At 44.4% G+C, this 23,319-nt stretch overlaps 1 protein-coding gene across 5 annotated transcripts; it reads left to right on the plus strand.

The window, feature by feature from the left end:
• Positions 1-452: 452 nt before the first annotated feature.
• On the plus strand, positions 453-22,091 carry Fam221a (family with sequence similarity 221, member A). Of its 5 annotated transcripts, NM_001025771.2 has the most exons (8): positions 566-649; positions 2,122-2,224; positions 3,999-4,172; positions 7,088-7,278; positions 9,135-9,341; positions 14,133-14,237; positions 15,560-15,642; positions 21,634-22,091. In NM_001025771.2, exons 3-8 carry the CDS (start codon positions 4,075-4,077, stop codon positions 21,697-21,699), a joined length of 750 nt encoding a protein of 249 aa, NP_001020942.1. In that variant the 5' UTR covers positions 566-649; positions 2,122-2,224; positions 3,999-4,074; the 3' UTR covers positions 21,700-22,091. The 5 variants fall into 5 exon arrangements, with proteins under 5 accessions (XP_017448282.1, XP_006236530.1, XP_038964057.1 ...); XM_017592793.3 differs by lacking the exon at positions 2,122-2,224 and having other exon boundaries at positions 453-649; XM_006236468.5 differs by lacking the exon at positions 2,122-2,224 and having other exon boundaries at positions 453-649; positions 15,563-15,642.
• Positions 22,092-23,319: the final 1,228 nt, after the last annotated feature.

Below are 23,319 nucleotides of genomic sequence, written 5' to 3' on the forward strand. Positions count from 1 at the left end.
AAGTAGTGACAAGTAAGATGTTTGAAGGGGGCAAATAGCAACTGTTTTGAGGCTTTGGGCTACGCAGGAGAAGCCAATTTGTAGGGCACAGGTAGGGTTAAGGTGGTGATGCTCAAGCTAAGTTAGGCTCAAGGCCTGAAGAGGATCGCCAGGTAGATGGTGGGCCACGTGAGCAATCACAAGGGTTGGTGGAGACGTTTGGCCTGGAGCAGCAAGAGGGGCGGGGCAAAGTGGGGGGAAGAGCACAGCGATAGGACAGGCCAGATACAAGGGTAAGGACCGGAGCAAGGGAGAGGTACGGCTCTGAGGCGGGATGAGGGCGGAGCTAAGATGGGCGGAGCCCAGGAGGGAGGGCGAGGTTGATTGGGGATGAGCTAGGGAGAGGGCGGAGCTGAGGGGGACGAGGGCCGGAATAAGCGAGTGAAAGGAGGGGCGGGGCCCAGAACGGGGGCGGGGCTTAGGGGGTGGGGCCAGGCAGTTTCTGGCGGCAAGGCTGGTGCTCGCGCAGGTCCGGCGGATCTTGCCAGGCAGCTGCAAGACAGACTCAGAGCTCGAGGCAAGGGCTCCTTTCGCTTCCCGCGGCCATGGAGCGGCTGACGTTGCCTCCCGGCGGCGCGCAGGCGGTGGACGAGTACCTGGAGTACCGGAGGTGAGGCCTTAACTCTGCTCCGCGGGGGAGGGCCAGGGTTCGCGGCAGGGTCTCTTGTCGGCAGAGCTAGGTGGGACGAACTGGGACCCGGCGGGTGAACGCATTAGCGCTCAGGGAATCCGTTTCTTGGCTGTTCGGGAGGCCTGGATTAATTCCATATTTCATCTTCTGTAATTAAATTTGCTTGACACACAGTTCTATCTATAATGAATCTCTTCTGAGACCACTTGAGAGTCTCCCTTGCCAAAAGGGATGATTAACTACTTTTATAATGGATCCCTTTTTGTTTCTCTTAGTGACAATTGAAGAATTACATATTGGGCCTATAAAAGTTAGTAGACGTCAGTGTGTTCATTAGTTAGTGGTGGATGGGGCGTGAACTGACGAGTGCACTCCCAAACCCAGGGAGATGGTTTTAGGACTTAGTTTCCGAGACTCCTTTCCAGAAGCAGGGGACACAGCTGCTTGCTCCTTTGGCTACAGGACGAAGGCGTCTGCCTCCCAAGTTCCCATCGTCTAGGAAAAGTCTCCTTTTGACAGTTGGGAAACTGGCAGAATAGGGGCTACAGATGACTCGGAGGTTGTGTGTGCACAAAGGAAAGGCCAGATGGATAGTGCTTCCCCCAAGTCATTCCAGCAGTTGGGTTTCCCAGCATATTGCCTCACTAGTGTAGTTTTGGGGTAATGCTTAGATTTTTATGAAGATTCTGAACAGGAAATGTGAGATGGAACAGCTCGATCAGTCTGGCTTAGTTAGGTTTCTACTGCTCTATTGAAAAACAATGATCACAAGCAACTTGAGGAGGAAAGGGTTTATTTCAGTTTATAGCTTGTAGTCCATGATCCAGGGAGGTCAGGTCAGGGGCTAATGCAGTCCCTGGAGGGTGCTGCTCATTGCTGCTCATGGCTTGCTCAGCCTGCTTGCTTATAGCATGGTAGACACTGGGAGTGGCACCGCTCACAGTGAGCTGAGCCCTCCCACATTAATCAGAGGTCCAGCCACATGCTTGCTCACCCGCCAGCCTGATGTGTGTGTAGGGTCATTTTCTATTTCTTTTTTTTTTTTTTTTTTTTCGGAGCTGGGAACCGAACCCAGGGCCTTGCGCTTCATTTTCTATTTCTCTACGACTCTAGCTTGTGTCAAGTTAGCCAGCACACGGTCTTCATGGCAGGTTCACCACATGCTTACCCTCTTACCCAGAGCAGGGTTGGCTCCATTAGTTTTGCTCTCTGGCTTTTCCTTGGACTTTCACATGTCTCTTGTCCAGAAATATCGTAGGGACAGGCTCATGGAAAATTATTTTTGCCAGCATAAATATTATGGAATATGTCCCTTTAAAAGAGATTATCAAGTCCTTTACAGTTAACAAGATTTGAGGAACACGAGGACGTGGGCTTCTGGATCTAAAGGCTTATATGGGGGAAGGTTTTACAAAACGATCCTTATCAGAAACAAACTTTCCTATTGTCAGGGTCCAGGCCTGAGTTCAAGATCAGTCTAAACCACATGTCGAGAGCCTGGGGAAAGCTAAGGGCTAGGATGTAGCTCAGTGGCGGAGCCATCGCCTGGCAAGGGTAAGGCCCTGGGTGCTGCCCGGGACAAACACGCAAAAAATCCCAAACAAAACGCTTTTCATTCCACTTTTTAATTTTTGACCTGCGTTGGGTGAGAGGCATCTGGGAGGGAGTTTACAGTCTTTTTCCCTCAGAGTGTCAAAAGATGGGGTGCCTGGGGCTCGCTAGCTAGGATTTTGGACTTGCTGGTACTCAGTAACGCAGTTCAGCAGGTAAACAGGTTGCCCTGGAGACAGTGGACGTGCCATAAAGCTTGAGCTTCCTGATTTGGAGTTTGAATGCTAACACTTTCTTAAACGATTTGCACTTGTCCGACACTCTTTCTGTATCTGCTGGTGTTCTTTGATGGCTATGTAAAACTTTATCTCAGAATAAGTGCATTAAAGAAACTATTGGGGTTGGGGATTTAGCTCAGTGGTAGAGCGCTTGCCTAGGTTCGGTCCCCAGCTCCGAAAAAAAGAACCAAAAAAAAAAAAAAAAAAAAAAAAAAAAAAAAAAAAAAAAAAGAAAAGAAACTATCGTGTGTCTAGAGGACTTAAGCAAAGGAGAGAGCAAGCATTATGGGGAGAGGAAGGACTGGATGCAGGTGACAGGCACAAGTAGTGAGAGGCTTAAAAGCTCCGTGCACTCCAACCGCCACATCTGGTTTAGGCTGTAGCTTTTAATGAGAAGAATGAATGTTTGTTTCAGAGTTAAAGGAGAAATTGAGCTGAGTATATGATATTTCTCTACTGGCAAACCTTGGTAAGTGTGTGGTTACTTTTCTGTTGATGTGATAAAATACCACAGTCAAAAGAAATTTTTTAAAAAGGGAGGATTTATTTTGGCTTGGGGTTCCAGAGGGGTAGAGTCTGTTCCAGCCAGGATGGCATGGCCTGGCCTGGTGTGGTGGCAGAAGTCGAGTTGGAAGATATACTCTGTGTGCACACAGGAAGCTGAGAGAGACAGAGCAGAAAGTGGAGAAGCTCTAGTCCCCTAAGGCTGGCCTTGAGCCGTGGACTTCCTCCAGCAAGGCTGCACTTCCTAAAGGTTCCATAACCTCACCAAACAGTGCCACCACATGGGGACCAAGTGTTCAGATACAAGAACGTATGGGGGGCATTTCTCAGTCAAACCACTACAATCAGTAAAGTTATATCTTAAAATTGTTACCTACAATCCTTTATGTGGGAAGAGGGCAGAGAGAAGAGTTCTTTCCTCAGACATCACTGGGTCCATGGCTGAAGTACCTAAAAGAAAAGGAAGATTGACCAGGGGAAGCTGACAGACTCAAGCTTTACGTGGCATTGCAGTGAAAGGAAATAAACTTACAGGAAGTCCTTTCCTCAGTGCTTAGGTTGGTTGAATGATGGGCGGCCAGGGAGAGATATGACCAAGCGACAACACGGCATGCCTGCATGGCAACAGTGTGGGACTTAGGAAGGCCTGCTTGTCTAGATTCTTCTCTGCTGTTCTGTCTTCAGAAATAAGTGTGTTCTTTCTTTCCTGGTAGACAGGGAGGCTCCTGGAATGAGGGGTAGGACCTGCTTCAGGGAAGAATATTTGGGATCGTGGGAATGGCATTCCTGCTTTGGCTGTTGGCTCAAGACGTTGTTCGCACATACTCCCTCAGAAGCGAACATTTTATTGTTACTGTCTGTAACTTAGCTATGTATTTATATTGAAAGTCAAAATCCAAGTCAAGGCCACTTTTCGATTAAACATACCAAAACCAATTCAAATTTTGGTCTGGAAAATACTCCAGGATTAAAAGCAATACTTATTGTTGTTGTAGAATTGTTGGTGAGGACGATGGAGGAAAACTTTTTACTCCTGAAGAATATGAAGAATACAAGAAAAAAGTCTTACCCATGCGTTTACAGAATAGATTATTTGTGAGCTGGCGGTCACCCACAGGAATGGATTGCAAACTTGTTGGCCCGGAGACGCTGTGCTTTTGCACACATAGGTAAGATGCTGAATCATTTCTTTTTTAAATTGTGTGTATGTGTGTGTCTCTGGGTGGGCATGTTCAGATGACTACCTCAGGCATCAAATCTGCCTGGAGCTGGACTTAGAAATGGCTGCGAGCCACCTTAGAGAGGCACAGGGACCCAGGCTCTGCAAGAACAGTGAGTGCACTTAGCTGCTGAGTCACCTCTCTAACCCACTCTATCATTATTTTCTGATGGCTAAAAAATTAAAACTCTAGCAAAAACCTGTCTTTCTCCTATAAGTAACAGCGTGGTAATTAGGAAACATTTAATGCTGGCATTTCCATAGCACACTAGAACTTTGCTAGGGATTGTAAACGTATAATAAATTTTCATACCCTGGTAAACTTATCACAGACTCTGTCACCATGAGCAACTCTTTTTTTTTTAAAGCTTTATTTATTATATGTAAATACACTGTAGCTGTTCAGACACACCAGAAGACGGCATTGGATCCTATTACAGATGAGCCACCATGTGGTTGCTGGGATTTGAACTCAAGACCTCTGGAAGAGCAGTCAGTGCTCTTAACCACTGAGCCATCTCTCCAGCCCACCATGGGCAACTCTTGTATCGCCACTGGTAACAGAGGACGATGTTTTTCCAGGGGTCTTTCAGTTTGAGGAAAGTAGCATCTGTGGTCCCATTATTAGACATGTAGATACTTGGTGATCACATGGATCCGTGCTGGTCAGGCTACTTATCCCACAGTAGCCCCACTTCTCCTCAGAGTTACGAGAATTACCCTTCCTGTCCTCCGGGAGTTCTGGATTGGTGTTTTTCAATTCTCTCTTAGTTTGTTCATGTCTTGGAAGCAGGGTCCTGCTATTAATCTCAGGCTGGCCTGGAACTTGCTGTGTAATCCCAACCAGCCTCAAATTGGTGATTCTCTGGCCTGTCAGGTCTGTGCTGGAATTACATGGACCTCCATACTTGGCCTCATACCTTGAACAAATTCTTTTCACTTCCAATTGTTGTGTTCAAAAAACATTACCTAGCAAAGGCCTGAGGGGCCAGTCATTCTGTGTGTTGTTGGTATTGTGGTGCCTGTGCATTTCTTCCAGTTTTCCTACCTCACAGTTGTAAACATCAAAATGACCAAATTGCTTTGCAAAAAGTATAAGACAAAAGAACCACTGAACACAGTACCTATTTTTTTTTTTTTTTTGGTTCTTTTTTTCGGAGCTGGGGACCGAACCCAGGGCCTTGCGCTTCCTAGGTAAGCGCTCTACCACTGAGCTAAATCCCCAGCCCCTACAGTACCTATTTTTAGGGACCAGGTTTAACTTTTCAGCCTAAGGAATCCACTGAAGGGGAACCGCCCTGTTTCAACAGCGACTTCTGAGGCTGTTTCTGAGAGACTCTTTGTCTAGTTGCTATTTACAGAGTTGCAGTTTGCCAGAAGTTGTTAGGCAGTTGCTAGGATGAGTAATGTATATAGATCACCTCTCAACTTACCTAGAAGCCCTGACTAAAAACAGTAGGGAGGAATGGAGGGCGATGGCTGTCAAAACTGAAGGAGTTGGGCAAACTTGTGATAGTCTTATAATCTGTGCTGGTGAACATTTAATGTCAGTTTCTGTGAGGAATTTGTGCAGCCTGATCCTCAAGATCCAACCCAAGTACAATGAAGACATTACTCTGTAGCACTCATTGCTTAATAAAATCCCTGTCCGGCGTGTGTCTTTCTGTTTATAAAAAGTGGGGAAAATACAGAACGGTAGTCAGATACTGACCACCCAGAGCTTGTTAGTACTTTTCATTTTATCTGGGTAATTTTCTCTTTGCATTGCTCATTTAGTTGTATATTCTGTGCCCGTATAAAATATAGCACTGTTTTTTTTTTTCATTTATTTACCTATGTGTGTGTGGATGCGTGGAGGTCAGTGGGTCCAGGGATCAAACTCAGGATATTAGGCTTGGCAGCAAATAAAAGCCTTTATCCCCTGAGATATCTCACAGGTCCTCCTCAGCTCTCTTGGTGCGCTAGGATACTCACTGCCTTATACACAGTAGGTACATGATCTACCACTAAGCTATAAAACTTCATATAATTTTAGAGTGTGTGTATGAGACAGACAGACAGACAGAGGACCCAGGCTTGCCATGACACAATGTGGATGTGCACAGGACAACTTAAGGGGAGTGGTTTACTTTTCCCACCATGTAGGTTTTAGGTATCAAAATAAGGTCATCAGGTTTGGCGAAAACCCCACCACTGATTTGCCACTTCCCTCGCACCTTACTATTTTGACAGGGTCTTTCTGAATAGCCCAGGCTGGCCTCAAACTCACGATACTCCTGCCTCTACTTTCTGAATGCTGGGATCATTCGTGTATACCACTACCCCCGACTTAATAGAAACCTGTTATGAAGAGCTGTTTCGTGTGGCTGGTTTTGTTTTAGAGGCGGGACAAGCATGCTGTCTTAGGTTTGATTCCCAGCACAGTCCCGTAATGGAACACTTGCTTGCATCGAGGCTGTGCACCCCGACTGCCCCGTAATGGAACACTTGCTTGCATCGAGGCTGTGCATCCCGACTGCCCCGTAATGGAACACTTGCTTCCATCGAGGCTGTGCATCCCGACTGCCCTGTAATGGAACACTTGCTTGCATCGAGGCTGTGCACCCCGACTGAAGACTGTAATGACGAGGATTTTAGGGGTTCATATTCCTTTATGCAGTTGGGAAGCTTTTTAAAAAGTCAAAAATTAAAATCTGAAAAAGTGACCAAAGCTGATAGAAATGCCTACGTGGGAGGTTACTTTTACCATATTAATATAGATAACAAGAGATAAAAACAATCAAAATGATTACATATGCATCTAATAGACACCAAATTGTAATGTTTGACAATATCCAAATGTGTTTGTGTTTCAATCTTTTAAAGGTATAAGCAGCACAAAACTGACTTTGAAACGGTTCCCCAGCAGCGTCCCATTGATCTGCCCTGCCGAGTGACCGGTTGCCAGTGCAAGGCTTACCACTATGTCCCTCTGAACGGCACCCAGCCTATTCGCTGCAGGTGCAAACACTTCGCTGATCAGCACAGCCCTGCCCTTGGCTTCACATGCAATGCCTGTACGTTCCATTCTTAAACGAAGTTGCAGTGTTTCGAGTTCTTTATTAATACTTAATGGATTTTATGACAGTTTATCCAGTTATAAAGTCAGTATTTAGCTACAAAGCAAAATTCGATGGGTGGATATTCAATTCTTGGAATGTTTAAAGTTCAGTGTTGTAGAATTTAAATAATTTATAATAGGGACAGATTTTTAAAGAATTACTAGACACGACCTGATTATTATTATTTTATTATTTTTTCATTTTGCTTTTTGGAGACAGGGTTCCTTTGTGTTGCCCTGGCTGTCCTGGAACTCACTCTGTAGACCAGGCTGGACTTGATCTCACAGAGATCCACCTGCCTGTGCCTCCTGAGCTGCTGGGATTAAAGGTATGAGCCACTACTACCTGGCTCAAAAGTTGTTTTTTTGTTGGTTTTCAAATTTATTTTAATTTAATTTTATGCCTATGGGTATTTTTGTCTACATGTATGTCTGTGTACCACATGTGTACTTGGTACATGTGGAGGCCAGAAGTTACCCCGGAACTGGAGTTACAGATGGTTGTGAGCTGCCAGGTGGGTACTGGGTTCTTTGTAGAAAAGCAATAAGTGCTTTCAGCCATTGACCCATCTCTGATAAAAAGTTTTCAATAACAAGCTGGAGTGATGGCTCAGCAGTAAAGAACAATTATTGAACAATTATTATTCTTACAGAGGACCTGGGTTCAGTTCTAGCACCTACATGACACCTTACAACCATTCATAGGACAGACGTTGTGCACAATCATAATTTAGGCACTCACTCATACACACGAAAGTAAAGTAAATGAATCTATAAAAATAACAATGTTTCAATGAGAGTTTCATTAACCTGGTTCCTTTTTTGCTATGGTGGTTGATGTTGGGTGGGCACGGATCCCAACATCTCACGAATGCTAGGCAAGCCCACTGAGCCACACCCCCAGTCCCAAGTGAATTCTTTACAGACTTTTAATAAAAGGGATTTTGTAAGTTTAAAAAAAAAATTGCAACAACCTGACAAACAATTCGGATTTTCTGACTGTGGGTTCTCAGACAGCAAATTCTACATGTAGCAGTTCCAAATCCATAGACTGTGGAAACATTTCTTACTACACGTAGTCTGCATAAAAGGAACCCAACCTGAGCAGCAGTTTACTGACGGCAGTGGAGTAACCGTTTCATCCGACAAGCACGGAATTAGTTGTATAAAACCTAGGGCTTCGGTTCTCATCCACAGGTGTAAGTGGTGAGAGAAGGTAAAGATTTATGTTATACATTCCTGTCTCTGTTCCAATATGGCTGTTTAAAAAATATGCCTGTGTACATGACCCTGCTGCTGGCAAAGGCCAGAAGAGGGCATCAGATCCCCTGAAATTGGAGTTACAGACAGTCGTGAGCCACCATATGGCTGCTGAACTCAGGTCTTCTGCAAGAACAGTGTGTGCTTTCACCCTGCCGAGCCATCTCTTCAGCCAGTAGTTTGTTTGTTTGTTTGTTTGTTTGTTTGTTTATTCTTTTAGTGTCAGGGTTTTGCTATGTATACAGGCCTGGCCTGAGAGTTACAATCCTCCTGTCTCAGCCTCCAGAGTTCTTGGCTTACAGTAGTTCACCGCAGTGCTCAGCTTATTACATAGCTTTTGAGGAGAGAGTCTGCGTTTTCTGTCACTCCAGTTTTTAAGGCAGTGTCTTTTGGGCCCAGTTGGTTTTTGAAACCTTCCCCCCTTTCAGTGTTCACCCCTTAACTACTTCAGCATTCTGTAAGAATAACAGTGACTGGAGAAGGTAAATGTCCCAGCGTGGTGTCCCAGCTTAGCGCTTGTTCTTAACGTGTGCCCTTTGTGTCTTAACTCAGGCTCCAAGTGTTCAGGATTCCACAGCTGCTTCACTTGTGCCTGTGGCCAGCCCGCATATGCCCACGACACCGTGGTGGAAACCAGGCAAGAGAGGCTGGCCCAGGGAAAACCTGTAGGACAGGATGTTCCTTATGCGGCAATGGGCGGTTTAACTGGTTTCAGCTCACTGGCAGAAGGCTACATGCGCTTAGATGACAGTGGCATCGGTAAGTGAGGACGTGTGAGCCTGGCACGAGACGCACCAACAGTGACAGAGACTTACACTGACTTAGCATTTTAGGGTCATTTTTCTTTCAGAAAAATTTCCCTTACTTGGTTTTTCTTTTAAAAACTTGGTTGCACTATATAACATATTGTTATAGAAAACTGACAGAACACATGAGAAAAGGTTATTCTGTGACAATACCTACCCAGAGTCCCCATCCCTGTCGGTGAGAGGAGCTGCATGGAGCTTTTGTCTGATAAGACAGAATTACTTGTTACTTTACTGTGTGCAGCTTGCTGTTGTAACGCTCCTGCTTCCTCCCCTCCCCATTTTCCTTCTCTTCTCCCTCTTTTCTCATTGACCTACATCAAGTCCTTACAATGCTATGTGTACTAATACTTTTATTTACTTTGCAGATATTTTCCCCTTTATGCTATTAAGAGTTTTATTGTAACACTAAAAGTGTTATTCTATTCTTATTTATGTGCCTGTGTTTCTGTGTGTATTTGGGTGTTCAGGTCCTTGTAGGGCTAGGAGAGGGCATTAGATCCCTGGCGCTGCAGTTACAGGCAGATGTGGGAGCTGGGAACACAGCTCTGGTTCTTGGAAGAGCAGTAGGCCCTCTCTCTCAGGACCTGTCTTCCCAGCTCCCGATGTTAAGATTATGTTTAAAAAGCTTGTAACTAGGTTTTTATTCCACTTTTTAAAAATTTTTTTTCTATTTTTTAAAAATTTTTTCCATTTTTATTAAATTGGGTATTTCTTATTTACATTTCAAATGTTATTCCCTTTCCTGGTTTCCTGTCCATCAGCCCCCTAACCCCTCCCCCTTCCCTTCTTAAGGGTGTTCCCCTCCCCATCCATCCCCCATTACCGCCCCCCCCCAACAATCCCCTTGATTCCACTTTTTACACTTTGTTTTATAAATGTACTTCTCTGTCTTCACTTTATCTTAATACATAATTTCTTTTTTTTTGTGATGTTGGGATTTACTTTTGTGAACATGTGAGATACTATAATTAAGTTTTTGTGCAAATTGATGCTGGTTATACAACTGGCATCTTTTTCTCAAATAACTGGGGACACTGTCATATTCTGTCATGCTTGTTATGTGTATGCTAGTAGCACACGTACTCCATTTCTCATTGTATACTTTGATATTTGACGTCCTTCCTGTTTGTGTTCATCTGTCAAAATTACAATACTTTAACATATTTTCTCTTTTACATAATTATATGACTAGTTTGTCAAATCACAAACAAATTCTTCTATTCTTCTGTAGATTGAATGTACATGACATTTTGTTTTTGTTTTTGAGCCAGGGTTTCTCCGTGTACCATTGACCATCCTGGAACTCTCTCGGGAGACCAGGCTAGCCTCAAACTCACAGAAACCCACTTGCCTCTGCTGGGATTAAAGTCAGCACCTCCCACCCCCGCCCCCTGCTGTACATGATTTTCTTAGGCTCACCTTAGGCAACAGCTTCAGAAAGCCTAAACACAAGTGTAAAAATGATGAAGATGGTTGGGGCTTTCTAGTGCTCAGAGTTGATTCAACCACTTCACATGACCTCACTCATTCCTGATAGCAAGTCTGTGACTTAAATCGCCATTTCTGATGTACAGGTGAGGAAGAGAGAGATTCCAGAGGTTGCTTCTGTTCAGTGGTTCTCTAGCTGTGGGTTGAACCCCACTGGAGTCACGTATTAGATATCCTGCATATTAATATTCCCATTACCGTTCACAGCAGTGGCGAAATTACTGTTATGAAGTAGCAGTGAAATAATTTTAGGGCTGGGGTCACCCCAATATGAGAGCTGGATTAAAGTGTCACAGCAGTAGGAAGTTGAGAACTTCTGCTCTTGTTCATCAGCTAGTCGGACTGGGTGCGACCCAGAGATCGCTCTAAACTCTGTGGTCTGCTTCATTCTTGTCCATTTCTGTATAACCACCATTTTGTTTTCATACTGCAGGCACAGAGTAAATAGGTGAATTCACTTATGATTTAATTTTACTACCTTAGAATATTCCTGATCTCTTTTTAAAGTTTTTCAGAAATTTGGCCTAATTTTTTGTCATAAGAACATTGCAATATTTTAATTAATAGCACACTAACTATGCAGATTAATGTAGAGAGAGCTGATAATTCATATTTTGTCTTCATTTATTTATGTTCTTCTGTGCAGAGAAGTGGAATTTTGAAATTATTTTTCTAGAAGGCCCACAAAATTCTTATTATTTCTATTTAAATCTTTAATTTTTTAAAAATTATACTTATTTATTGTGTGTTTATGCATGTGTAGGCACACATATGTATATGTATGAGAGCACATGTGGAGAGGACAACTTTTTGGAGTAATTTTTTTTTCTATCACATAGGACCTCAGTGTTGCAAGTTTTAGGTAGATTTTCAGTTTACTTTGCAAATAGTGATATGTTTGCCTCTTTTTTTGTTTGTTTGGTTTTTTTTTTTTCTTTTTTTTTTTTTTTCTGGAGCTGGGGACCGAACTTATTCTTGCTAGGCAAGTGTTCTACCACTGAGCTAAATACCCAACCCGTTTGCTTCTTTTTTTAACCCAGATCTTACTAATCCTTTCAGTGGTTTTTTAACCGTTCTGAATGGCGGTGGTGAACTGCCATCTTGGCCTTTCTAATGTCTGTTCCTCAAGTTGCTGCAATGTAGAGAAAGAAACCTTTCATCCTGCCTCCCACCCTTTTTAAAAATTTTTTTTCTATTGCTGTGATAAAACTCCATCCCCTGGGTAACTTATAAAAGTGTTTAATCTGGGCTTCTGGTTCCAGATGGTTGGAGTCCCTGATAAGGAGGGAAGGCATGGCTGTAAGAATACTGAAAGCTCACATCCTGAGCCACATCCAGGAGGCAGAGCTCTAACTGGGCATGGCAGTGGGCTTTTCAAACCTCAAAGCCCAACTCCAGTGCCAATCTTCTTTAACTAGGCCACACCTCCTAAGCCTTCCCAAACAGTTCTACCCACTGGGGAACAAGCATTCTGGTCTATGAGTCTACTGGCTATTCTGATTCAAGCCAGTAAAAACCATGAGGAAGCGGGGTGGTAAGCAAAGGTCAGTGAGGAGAGGAAATCCAAAAATTTCTGACCTGCTGAAAGAGACCCCAGGGGTGTTGAAGCTTCATCTGTGAGCCATGTAGGGTTCTAAACAGTGGTGCTATCTGCCTGGGACTTAATTTCTGTGTGATATAGAAGCAGTCTACCCAGCTCCCAGGAGGACAGGGCAGACAGCTGAGCCCCGAGGTGATGGGTCTGCTATGCTGTCTGTCATAGTGGGGCTCAGGTGACCTTAGAGCATAGCTGAAGGTGGGTCCCCAGCACTGGAAGATTCAGTGTGGGAAGTGACAGACCTTGGAGCTGGCAGTGAGACCAAGTGGGAGACCACCAGGCCCTATTCACGGAGAGACCAAATTACAGATGAGGTCAGCACTTAGCATTGGAGCCCAGACAGCAATTGAGGAGAGTACTACAGGTGATAATCCACTCCTGAGGGATGCCACGGCAGGAAGCTGGAGTCAGAAACTAAAGCGGAGGCCATGGAAGAGCCCTGCTTACCATGGCATTCCCATAGCTTGCTTGCTCTGTCTCATACACCCCAGGACTCCAGGGGGAGGATGCATGCCTGCAATTCCAGCACTGGGGAGGTGGAGACAGGGGATCTACACAGTGAGTTCCAGGACAGCCAGGATGACACTTAGAGACCCTGTCTAGCAAAACAGCACTACAAGCACTCTGAAAAAATAACCAAAAAGGACTGCCTGCCCAGAGGTGACACCAACCACAGGGGCTAGGCTCTCCTACATCAATAATTTCCTTTTTTAAGATAAATTAATTAATCAATTTATTTGTGTTTGGTGTATGTGTGTATAAACTGCATGCATACAGGTGCCTCTGGAGGCCATAAGACGGTGTTAGATCCCCTGGAGCTGGTGTTACAGGTATTTATGGGTTCTGGGAATTGAATGCTGGAAGATCAATACTCTTAAGCACTGAGCCATCTGTCTGGCCCCATCAACATTTCTAATTAGGGAAGTCCCCTACAGACATACCTGCAGGACAGACTGATACAGGCAGGTCCTTGGTTGATGTTCCCTCTTCTCAGATGACTCTAGTTGGTGTCCCCTTGACAGACCCCGAGCAGCTCACTGGTTTTTGTGGGGAGTAGGTAAGAAGTTCAGCTCACTTCATACTGAATGCTTTGTTGCAGTGTTTTGTGACTGTATTAGGGCCTGGAACTTCTTTCCTGACTTACTTACATTACTATCTAATACTTTTCCACCTGGAAAGTCTCTGAGAAACAAAAAATTATTTTTTAGAGTGTTTTTTCCCCCTTTGGGTGAAAGATAAAATTTTAAAATAAAATTTCCTTGGGCTGGAGAGATGGCTGGGTGGTTGAGAGCGCTTGTTGCTCTTGCCAAGTACCTGGGTTTGAGTCCCAGAACCCGTGTGGCAGCTCACGAGTGTCTGTGATTCCATTTCCAGAGGATCCAGCGCTGGGCACGGCACACACATGGTACACAGACACATATGCAGGCAAAACACCTATGTACATAAAGTAGAAATAGTTTAAAATAAAGCCGCCTGTTTACTTATTTCCTGATTTATGTTTGGTGTTTTGTTTTGTGTGAGTTGGGGTCATAGTGTGCTCTTCATGTTTTTAAAATTCTTCTGATATTCTGATTTACTTCATAGTACAAACGATAAGTTGCTTGTATCTTTCTAAACAGATGTTTGATTTCCATTTTCCACATTTTCTGTTTCCAGGGGCACCCTCTGTTGACGTTTTGGACTCTCCGGTTTCAGTCATGGACCATCCATTCCTAAGAGCCATGCAGCCGCCATCTACTTCTTCTCCACAACCACTAGCAGGTCGTAATGAAGGCAGGAGTATTTTTTGTTGAAGTGACAGTATAGAGCTTTGATTTGGTTCCCAGGCAACAGCCCGGAGTAAGGACTTCACCAGAGTCCAGTGTATCGAACCAATGTGTTTTTATTGGGGTTGCCAACAGAACATGGGTGAGGAGCAGGGGTAACTCAAAAGCAGCTGCATTAGCAGAAAGCTGCACCCAGGAGCTCCCCATGCAGCTTGGCTTCAGGTTTAGCTGCCCTCTCTCTCCTGAGCAGCTGTGGTCTTTTGTTTCTTTGTTTTCCCTGCTGCTGGGTTGGAGCCCTCAAAATTCTTGTTTTCCCTGACTGGTGACCTTTTGCTTACTTTGCATTTTCCTCTGAGGCTGTAAGCCTCCCCTTCTCTCCTCCAGGCAGTGTTTCAATTTGGAGGGAATGTTGCAATTCAGAGGAACCTAGCAGGACTCCCAAGTTTTATAATAGACATGGTCTTAAAATATAAAGTGAAGAATGATAGAAGAAGACACCTGACTGACCTCTGGCCAACACGCGCGTGCGCGTACATACACACACACACACACACACACACACACACACACACACACACACACACACACTTTAGTTCTGGAACTTTTCAAAGCAGTAAATATCATTTCTATGATTGCCAATAGAAAGCCTCAGTAGTGCACAACGTTATGCATTGTCTCAAAAAGTGTAATATGAGTTTCTAGTTACAGCCTAAAAATAGTTGGAAAAGTGTGTGTGTGTGTGTGTGTGTGTGTGTGTGTGTGTGTGTGTGTTGGGGTGGGGGTTGGTGGGTGTATATGTGGAAGTCAGAGGACTACTTACTGAAGTTGGTGTTTTCCTTCCAACATGTGGGTCCTGGGGGATGAACTCAGCTTGTTAGGTACCTACCAAGTCTTCTGTTGTTCTCTTCTACTTCTTGAGACAGTGTTTTAGTCTGTAGCCTAGGCTAGTCAGGAACTTGCTATGTAGGTAGCCCAGGCTAGCCTCCAATTTTAACTCTTCCTGCTGCAGCCTCTCCATGACTTGGGCTGGGTGTAAGCTCTGTCTGGCTCTGGGTTACTCATGTGGCATAGCCGTGGAGCTTTGTTTAATAGGAGCCAATGGAATATGTGGAGAATGTTTGCCACGGGAAATTACTTCTGTTTTGTGATGGAATTCTTGCCAAGAAAGAGTTCAATATTTAGAACCATTTAGGCCATTTCTGGTTTGAATAATAAACTGTTATTATTTGATATAAAGGAATTCTATCTTCTGTCCATCTCCTTTTGGGGGACATGTAATGTTATAAATTTATGACTGAGATTTTTTTCTCATGTTAGTAGGTCCAAGCACTCAGATTTCTTCCTTAAGGAAACCTGAAGAGGATGATATGGCTTACTTTGAAAGACAATACCAGGAAAGGGTAGGTGTTTGCCGAAATCTACTTGCATAAGACTTTATGTGAAACACAGGCAGCATGGAAGGATTATTACTTGTGTGTGGAACGTCACTGAAAGTAATCTGCAATGGTTTAACTCACAGATGACATTAGGCTTTGAGGCCTCCTTAGAACAATTCACATAGAAAAAGGAGTAACGAGTAAGTAGGACTAATATACCAGCTGATTCATGAAACTCATAAATATTGATTAGATACATAGAAAAAATAAACATCAACTATCTGTATATTTGTAAATTATGTGTATCTTGAATTTTTTATACATGATTTAAGACAATTAAAATATGTAAGGGTCAGGGGTGAGGCTATGGAGAGGCTGGTTGCTGAGGGCAGGGTGCATAGGAGAATGCCCTCTAATATTCTGCAGCTCACCAGGGTGGTCCTGGTTGGCAGTGGGTACAGAATGGCTAGTGGGAAGGACTTGAGTGGCAAGAGAGGAGAAGGGGAGGGAGGGAGAGAAATGCTTGCTGCATGGGCCTCCAGTGTTAAGGGCTGGCCTCATCTGTAGTTTGGACTCTACGTGGATAGGGCCTGGCGATCTCCCGCTTGGCCTCATTGCAAGTACAGATCCTACCAGTTCTAAGGCCTGTCACCTCCCATGTATGAGCGGACAAAGAAGCGGTAGATGTTTGAGGCAATAGACACACCACCTACCTTGACAGAAGCAGTAACATTTTATGTGAATATTGAGCCGCACTGCACCTCAGCAGTCCACACAGTCAGCTAAACACCACACACAGCAAGGCTCTCCCTCCTACCGTGGTCCTTGGTGCCTTGCTCAGTTCCCATGTAACCGAAGTATAATATTAAATAAATTCTCCATGCAAGAGCAGAGGCAGTGAACCAGAAAACAAGATTATCTCAGCTTCCCCCATGAGGAATTTTAAAGTCCACAGGGAAGGTCCTGAAGTCAGGAGAGGGCATCCTGGACACAATTTAGGCCAGAGAGAAACGGCAGAACATTTTACTGTGATAGAAGTTGTCTCTATTTGTGCTGTAATCATTTACTATATGTGATTGTTTAAGTCTGCATTTAAATAAAATTAAAAAATAAACAAATGTCCCTTAGTTACACTAGCTGAGCGAGGCTTAGGAGCTCAATAATCATAGTTGTCTCCCACTCAGACAGCAAAGGTAGAAATCCTTTCCACCGTTCCAAAAAGTTCTTTTGGAGAACTTGGTTTTAAGGATATCTCTGGGCAGCTTTAACAAAATACCACAAAGAATAGAAGCTTCCTAAGTCTTCGAGGCCAGGAAATCATAAGTCAAGGTATTTGTGGATTTGATGTTCCTTGCGGACTGCTTCTGGTCCACAGTTGGTGCCTCCTTCCTGTGTGGCAGTGAATGAGGGAAGGCAGCTCTCTGGCATCGTTTTCATAGACACCGACTGCGCTCCTGAGGTTGTCGTTTGTTGTTGTTTTGTCTAAGTTTGCATTCTGTGCCTGACAGTAGATGCCAAAACGTCAGTGTTACTTTATAAAGTGTGTTGCACTTTCCTCTGCCTTCCGAGGAGCTGAGACTAGACTATTATAAGAAGTTAACAGTCTTTAAGGGCTCAACAACCGAGCAGTATTACTTTAATTCTCTAATCTGGCTACTTCCCAGTCAAAATCCCCACAGTACTCGCTTTAGTACTGATCTGGCTGTCTGGGCTTCAGGTGTTTTCTCTTCCCCATGGAGAATCTCCTCTCTCTCCCTCTCCTTCTCCCTCCTGGGATGGGAGGAAATGCAGCCCTATTCTCTCCCTTGCTCGGTCACTGGCTGATCAGCTAGCTTTATTGACCAATCAGGGAATAACTGTGGAGCAATGTTTATACGATGTTGAGACTGGAGATTCTTATACTAAGGAGAAACCGGCGTTTGAGTAATACAAGGACAGTCTTACACAGGCACGATGACATTGTGCCCACAGTTGTCCACTGCCACTGAAAGTTCCCAGCCCCTAGTGTCATTGGTGATTACGTTTCAGAGTGTGAATTTGGCAGGGATACAGACACGTGGAGGTTGGAGCAAAGGGAAAGAGAGCCAAAGGACCTTGGGGACGACTTGGAGTTAAAAGGCTGTTTTTGTAGCACCGTTTGGGACATGATTTATAACCCAGTCAGTCTTCATTCTTGGAAAACATACTTACAGGGTAATGTTAGTTTTCTGGGTCCTTCTGTCCCTCCCCATGGGCCTGGATAGTGCTGGGTGTGTTGAAAGCCTGCCAGTGCTATTTGTTTGCTGACAGACAGTGGAGTTCTTAGTTCTGAATGCTTCAGGTTACTTATTATAAGTAAACCTACATTAATAAATTTATGAGTTGCAGTTTATAACTGTCTAGCCCGTCTGGTTAATTGGTTTCCGAGACAGTTTTCAAACTTGCTGCAGAGTGGTTAGTGGAATAGAAAACTAAGAAGTTCACACTAAAATGTTCTCCCTCGTGTAGGCATACATTTTTTGCAACCTACTTTTAATAAGGGCTCAGCCTCTCCTCTAGCCCACCACCCAGCAGAGGTGTGGAAGAGAAAAGCTATCAGGATGTGGGGAGGTGGACCTGATCAGCGATAGTTCTTTGGGGCGAGTTTGATCTTCTTGGGCAGCAGTTCAGTCCTGTAGCAAGCACCAGCTGCAGACCAGTCCTCTAGGCAGGCAGAAACAGGCATGAACCAGCAGCTACAGTCTGGTCCTTTCAGCAAGAAGACACCAGGCAGCTGTAGTTCAATCCTAAAGAAACTGCCAGGCTCACCAACAGGCCTGAGGCCAGGCCACAGAAGAGGCAAACTGAGTCAGGAACCTCATGAGGAGTTCTTGGGAGAGTTTCTCTTGATGGTGGAGTTATCACAGGTTGGCCTCAACAGTGCTATGTAAAGCAAGCCAATACATGCATGTCGTTAGCAAAGAATAGCAAAGCAACCAAACCAAAACTCAGCGCTCAGCTCCCACTGTCTGTGGGGTCATATTTATACTCCTCATCTATCATCCTTTCATGTGTGTGCTACAGCAAAACATCCTCTCACCTGTCTGCTTCAGGAAAACAGTCTTTCCCATGTCTGCTTTAGCAAAACATCCTCTCACCTGTCTGCTTCAGGAAAACAGTCTTTCCCATGTCTGCTTTAGCAAGCCATCCTCTCACCTGTGTGCCCAGCAAAGCATCATTTGACATAACTAACTTTCCAAAGAACTAGAAGCTGCCATTTCACCGTTGAGCTGGCACGGGTCATGCATGTTGTGAGTACCTGTCCCTTACTCCAAAACTACTGAACAAAAGGGTTAGGAAGCTTTGTTGGTGTTTTAGGGCCTTGTTCAAGAGCCAGGCTGTGCATTGCCTCTGGCCCTTGCTAATCATTTGGAACATTTAGTATGGGCGTTGAGTGGACACTGGCTTTGGCAGTTGAAAGCTTTTGTGCTTACATGGTTATTTTCTTCTTGCAGAAATTATTGGAGAGGTATTTACTTTATATATCAAGTTACTTTTTTTTTTTCCTGCCCTGATAGGGCTTGGTCTCTTTCCCCAAGAAAGGAGAATTCTATTAAGGAAACTAGTACCTTACATCAGATGGCAGGGCACCTGTTCATGTCAGAGGGGACATTTGAAACAGCAGGGCAGGGTCTGGGAAAGAGATAGCTTGGCCCTTAGCCCACCAAATGGGTATTTGGTAAGTACTATTTCTTTGTCTTTAAATTTTTTCTTTCTTATGTTTAATTAATTTATTTATATTTTGGGCATCATCTTACTAAATGCTAATACCTTGAACTTAGCATCCATCATCTTGCCTCAGCCTCTAGTATGCTGGGAGCTCAGTGTGTGTCACTGTGCTTGGCTCGGTTAAATACTGTTTTAGACGAGCAAAGGCTGCTGTTGCCTTCCGTGTTGTTTGGCATACTTTGTTTTTTTCCCTTCTCATGTTACTAAGAATTTAACACTTTTCTTTAAATGAGATGGAAAGAATCTAGCATTTGTTGAGTACTAATCTATAGCTTGATTGGTTTTGTTGTAGTTTGTTTGGGGGTTGGGAGAATGAGGTGTTACGTAGCTCAATCCTGACTTTGAACGTCCAGTCCTCCTGTCTCCATCCCCCAGGTACTGGAATTAGGTATAAGCCACCATTCCTAGTGTACTAATTACTCTTTAATTGCTGGGAGAAGACAGCATGACCAAAGCAATGTAAAAGAAAGTATTTAATTGCCTTACAGTTCTGGGGGAGAGTGTCCATTACGGGAGTGTGAATGCCTGGTGGCAGGAAGAGCTGAGAGCTTACACCTCGGACTGCACGCAGGCAGCAGAGAGAGCTAGCTTGAAATGTGACACACGTCCACAACCAAGGCCACACTTCCTAATCTTCCCCAAACAGCCACCAACAGGTGACTGAGTGTTCTGATGCCCAAGACTAGAGGACTTTCATTCAGACCACCACACCTACCTTGCAGAGTGCTTATTAGGTACATTTCTCTATATAGCTTATTTTATTGATACTTATAGAGTAACCCTGAGCAGTATCTATATTGTTTTTAAAACAAAACAAAACAAAACAAAACAAATGAAAAGCTGTCCTAGGTAAAAGAAACAGGTAGACTTCAAATGTTCTTCCATTTAAAACAGGAGAACCAGAGAGAGAATGAGTGTAGGTGACATAAGAGCAGAGGGGATTCTAGGAGAAGTGGGGCCAGTAGGAGGGGACACGGGGATGGGGAAAAGGATAAACAAAAAGTGCACATATAAACACCTATGAAACCTGTGACCGTATGGAAACAAAACAAAACAAAACTAGCCAGGCAGAGGTAACATTTGCCTTTAATCTGAGCACTTGGGAGGCAGAGGCAGGCAGATCTCTTAGTTTGAGGCCAGCCTGGTCTGCATAGTGATTTCCAGGACAGCCAGGACTAGACAGAGAAACCCTGTCTCAAAAAATCAACCAACCCAACCGAACCCAACCCTAATCGTAATCCTAATGAAAAGGTCCTATAACGTTGCCATAGAGCAGTCCTCAGAGTGAGCTGACAGCTGACAGCCGTGAGAGATATGAGGGCATGGTGTCTGCGTGTGTTTGCCAATCAAAGGGAAAAGGGGGCTGGGGAGGATGGCTCGCCTGGATCTTACTACTGGGGATTTATCACTTGTAACTGGACAGAAAGCTTAAACTGATTTTATCAGGTTGCACCTCCGTTTCTCTCCCTTGCTCCTCTTCTCCCCCTGTTCTTTCTCATCCCTCCTTTCTGCCGGAAAGCATCCAGTCTTGGTGTTGCGGGCAAGTGCTCTGCCGCTGAGCAACACCTTCGCTGGTTTCTTTTTAAACGTTTTATATATACCATGTATGTATATATTCATATTTTACAGTGTATGTAATGTATTTGATTGTATTTTCCCCTGCCCTATCTTCCCGTGGTTTCTTGATATTACTTGTGTCATTTAAGCTTAAAGGCCCTGTTTCTATTTTGGGGCCCTTTATTTTTCGTTTGTCCCCTTGAAAGTTTGAGGCATTGAGGCTGCGCCGGGAAGTTGTCCTGAGGGATGGTGATGAAGGGGTAGTGTGCTGTGTTATGGGGAGTCCTTACTGTCATGCAAAGGCTGGTGCATCTCGGACTTAGCTGCTGCTCGAGCTCCCCATGTTTGAATCCTAGGAGCTTAGCCTTCCGGGGACTGGTGTTCCACAGAGGATCCTGCTGAATTAGGTGTGTTCTGTAGCTGCCGGGAAGGCACATAGGCTGGACGTAGGCTAGGATTTTAAGCATTTAGGAATACATCAGGGAGAGTTGAAGTTCATGTCTACCCAAGGCAATGTTCTGTCATCAGACTTCTCCTGAGAAGCAAAAGCCAGACATTGAAGACATTCAGGCATTCCTCATTTGTGATCAGATTTCAGTGTTTAGCACTTAGTATGGCTTGTGGCTATGTTAAATAAGGCGCGACTAACAAGGGGTGTTCAGCCTTTAGGATAATTAAATAATTTTATCAATAAATGTTTTAAATTTACAGATCAAAATGGAAAAGGCTGCTAAGAAAGGAAAAGCGCTGCCGCCGCCAAGCACGCAGCCTTCCTGAAGTCGGCTGGACAGACCAAGCCGCCATCCAGATGCATCTTGTATTTATTTAAGTTTACTTTCTCTCACTCTGTGTACTTTCTTACTGTAAATATGTCCTTTTGAGTTTTGCTTAGCTTATTGAAACAAGTGAAATGATTTTTTTGTCAGAATTCCTGACTTAAGCACTTTATATGCCTGTCTAAGGTAGTCTATGGGTAGCCCAGGCGGGCTTTGAAATTACAGTACTCCCGCCTCAGCATGTGTGTGCTTTCTCTCTCCCTTAGCAACTTTATATGTTGTTTTCATGTGATTCAAGCCCTGAAAGAGCTGTAAATATTTCTAGTTTATCATAATTTAACGTTTGTAGTCCAAGCAAAAAAATTAAGGGGATTATTAAAGGCTTTAAACAAATACATAGGGTCAGTGTTTTTCTTTTTTTTTCATTCACAGTAGCAAGACATATTGAATATCCTGTTGCTGCCTACAGTCAGTGTGACCACGTGGCTGGGTAGTGCTGCACTCCTCTGTGTCCTTACTGCCAGTCACCTGGTTGGCTCACCCAGTATGGCCATTGTGCTTTCAGGCCTGGGCAATACATAAGTTCCATGCCCTCCTCCCCTCAGTAGGGCAACCAGTGAGGGCTGCTACTGACCTGCTGGGCCTCACCGCCCAGCCGGCTGAGGACTGGCCCTACTCAGCAATGACCTGTTCTTTGTCTGCTACCATGCTGCTGCTTCTCCAGTTTTTTTTGTTTGTTTGTTTGTTTTGTTTTTGTTTTTCTTTTCTTTTTTTCGGAGCTGGGGATCGAACCCAGGGCCTTGCGCTTGCTAGGCAAGCGCTCTACCACTGAGCTAAATCCCCAACCCCACTTCTCCAGTTTTTAACATTCTCCTACCTCTGAGTTTCTGAGCCCTTAATCCAGTATTAATGCCCCCAGCCATACCACCCACCCACATAGTCACCCTGCCTCTGGGTATAACAGGAGACTTAGCAACAACCCAGAATTTGTGATGCTTCAGGAACCTTGAGTCAGACCAATAACTAGTTACATTATTGCAACTAGTTGTATTTGCATGTAAAGCTGTTTGTGGAGAAAAAATACTTCATGACACACTGCTGTCTACAGTGCCACTTCAGTGAGTAAATATGCAAGGGGACACAGGAAAGATGGCGGGACTGGGAGAGGCGCTGTGCTGCCGACCGGCCAGTGTGGGTGTACCCTAGACTGACAAAGGGACTTGTTTCCTAGAACTGTCAACAGGGTGGTGTGCAGCAGCCTGGCTTATAGCTCAGGCAGGCTTTGCTTCTGAATGTGATGCCCTGGCTCTGGGTAATGGCAGGATGTCCAAGAGGAAGAAAGGTTCGTGTTGTGGATTGGACCTCCTTGAAAGACCTCCATGGTCCGTGTTGCTGCTGGAGGCCATGTTGATGTGTGTGGCCTATGCTACAGTCAGAGGCCATGTTGATGTCAGGGGCCCATGCTGTCCCTGGAGGAGTCTACTGTCTATGCTGCTGCTGGCTGTTGTGAAGAAGGACGTGCTATCTATGACTGCAGACTCATAGTTGAGAATGGGAGACATTGAAAGCTTCTATGATACCCTCCTCCTCTCCCTAAATGAAATAGTCTGGATGGAAGCCA

Source organism: Rattus norvegicus, chromosome 4 (assembly GCF_036323735.1).
Source record: "Rattus norvegicus strain BN/NHsdMcwi chromosome 4, GRCr8, whole genome shotgun sequence".
NCBI classification, from domain to species: domain Eukaryota; kingdom Metazoa; phylum Chordata; class Mammalia; order Rodentia; family Muridae; genus Rattus; species Rattus norvegicus.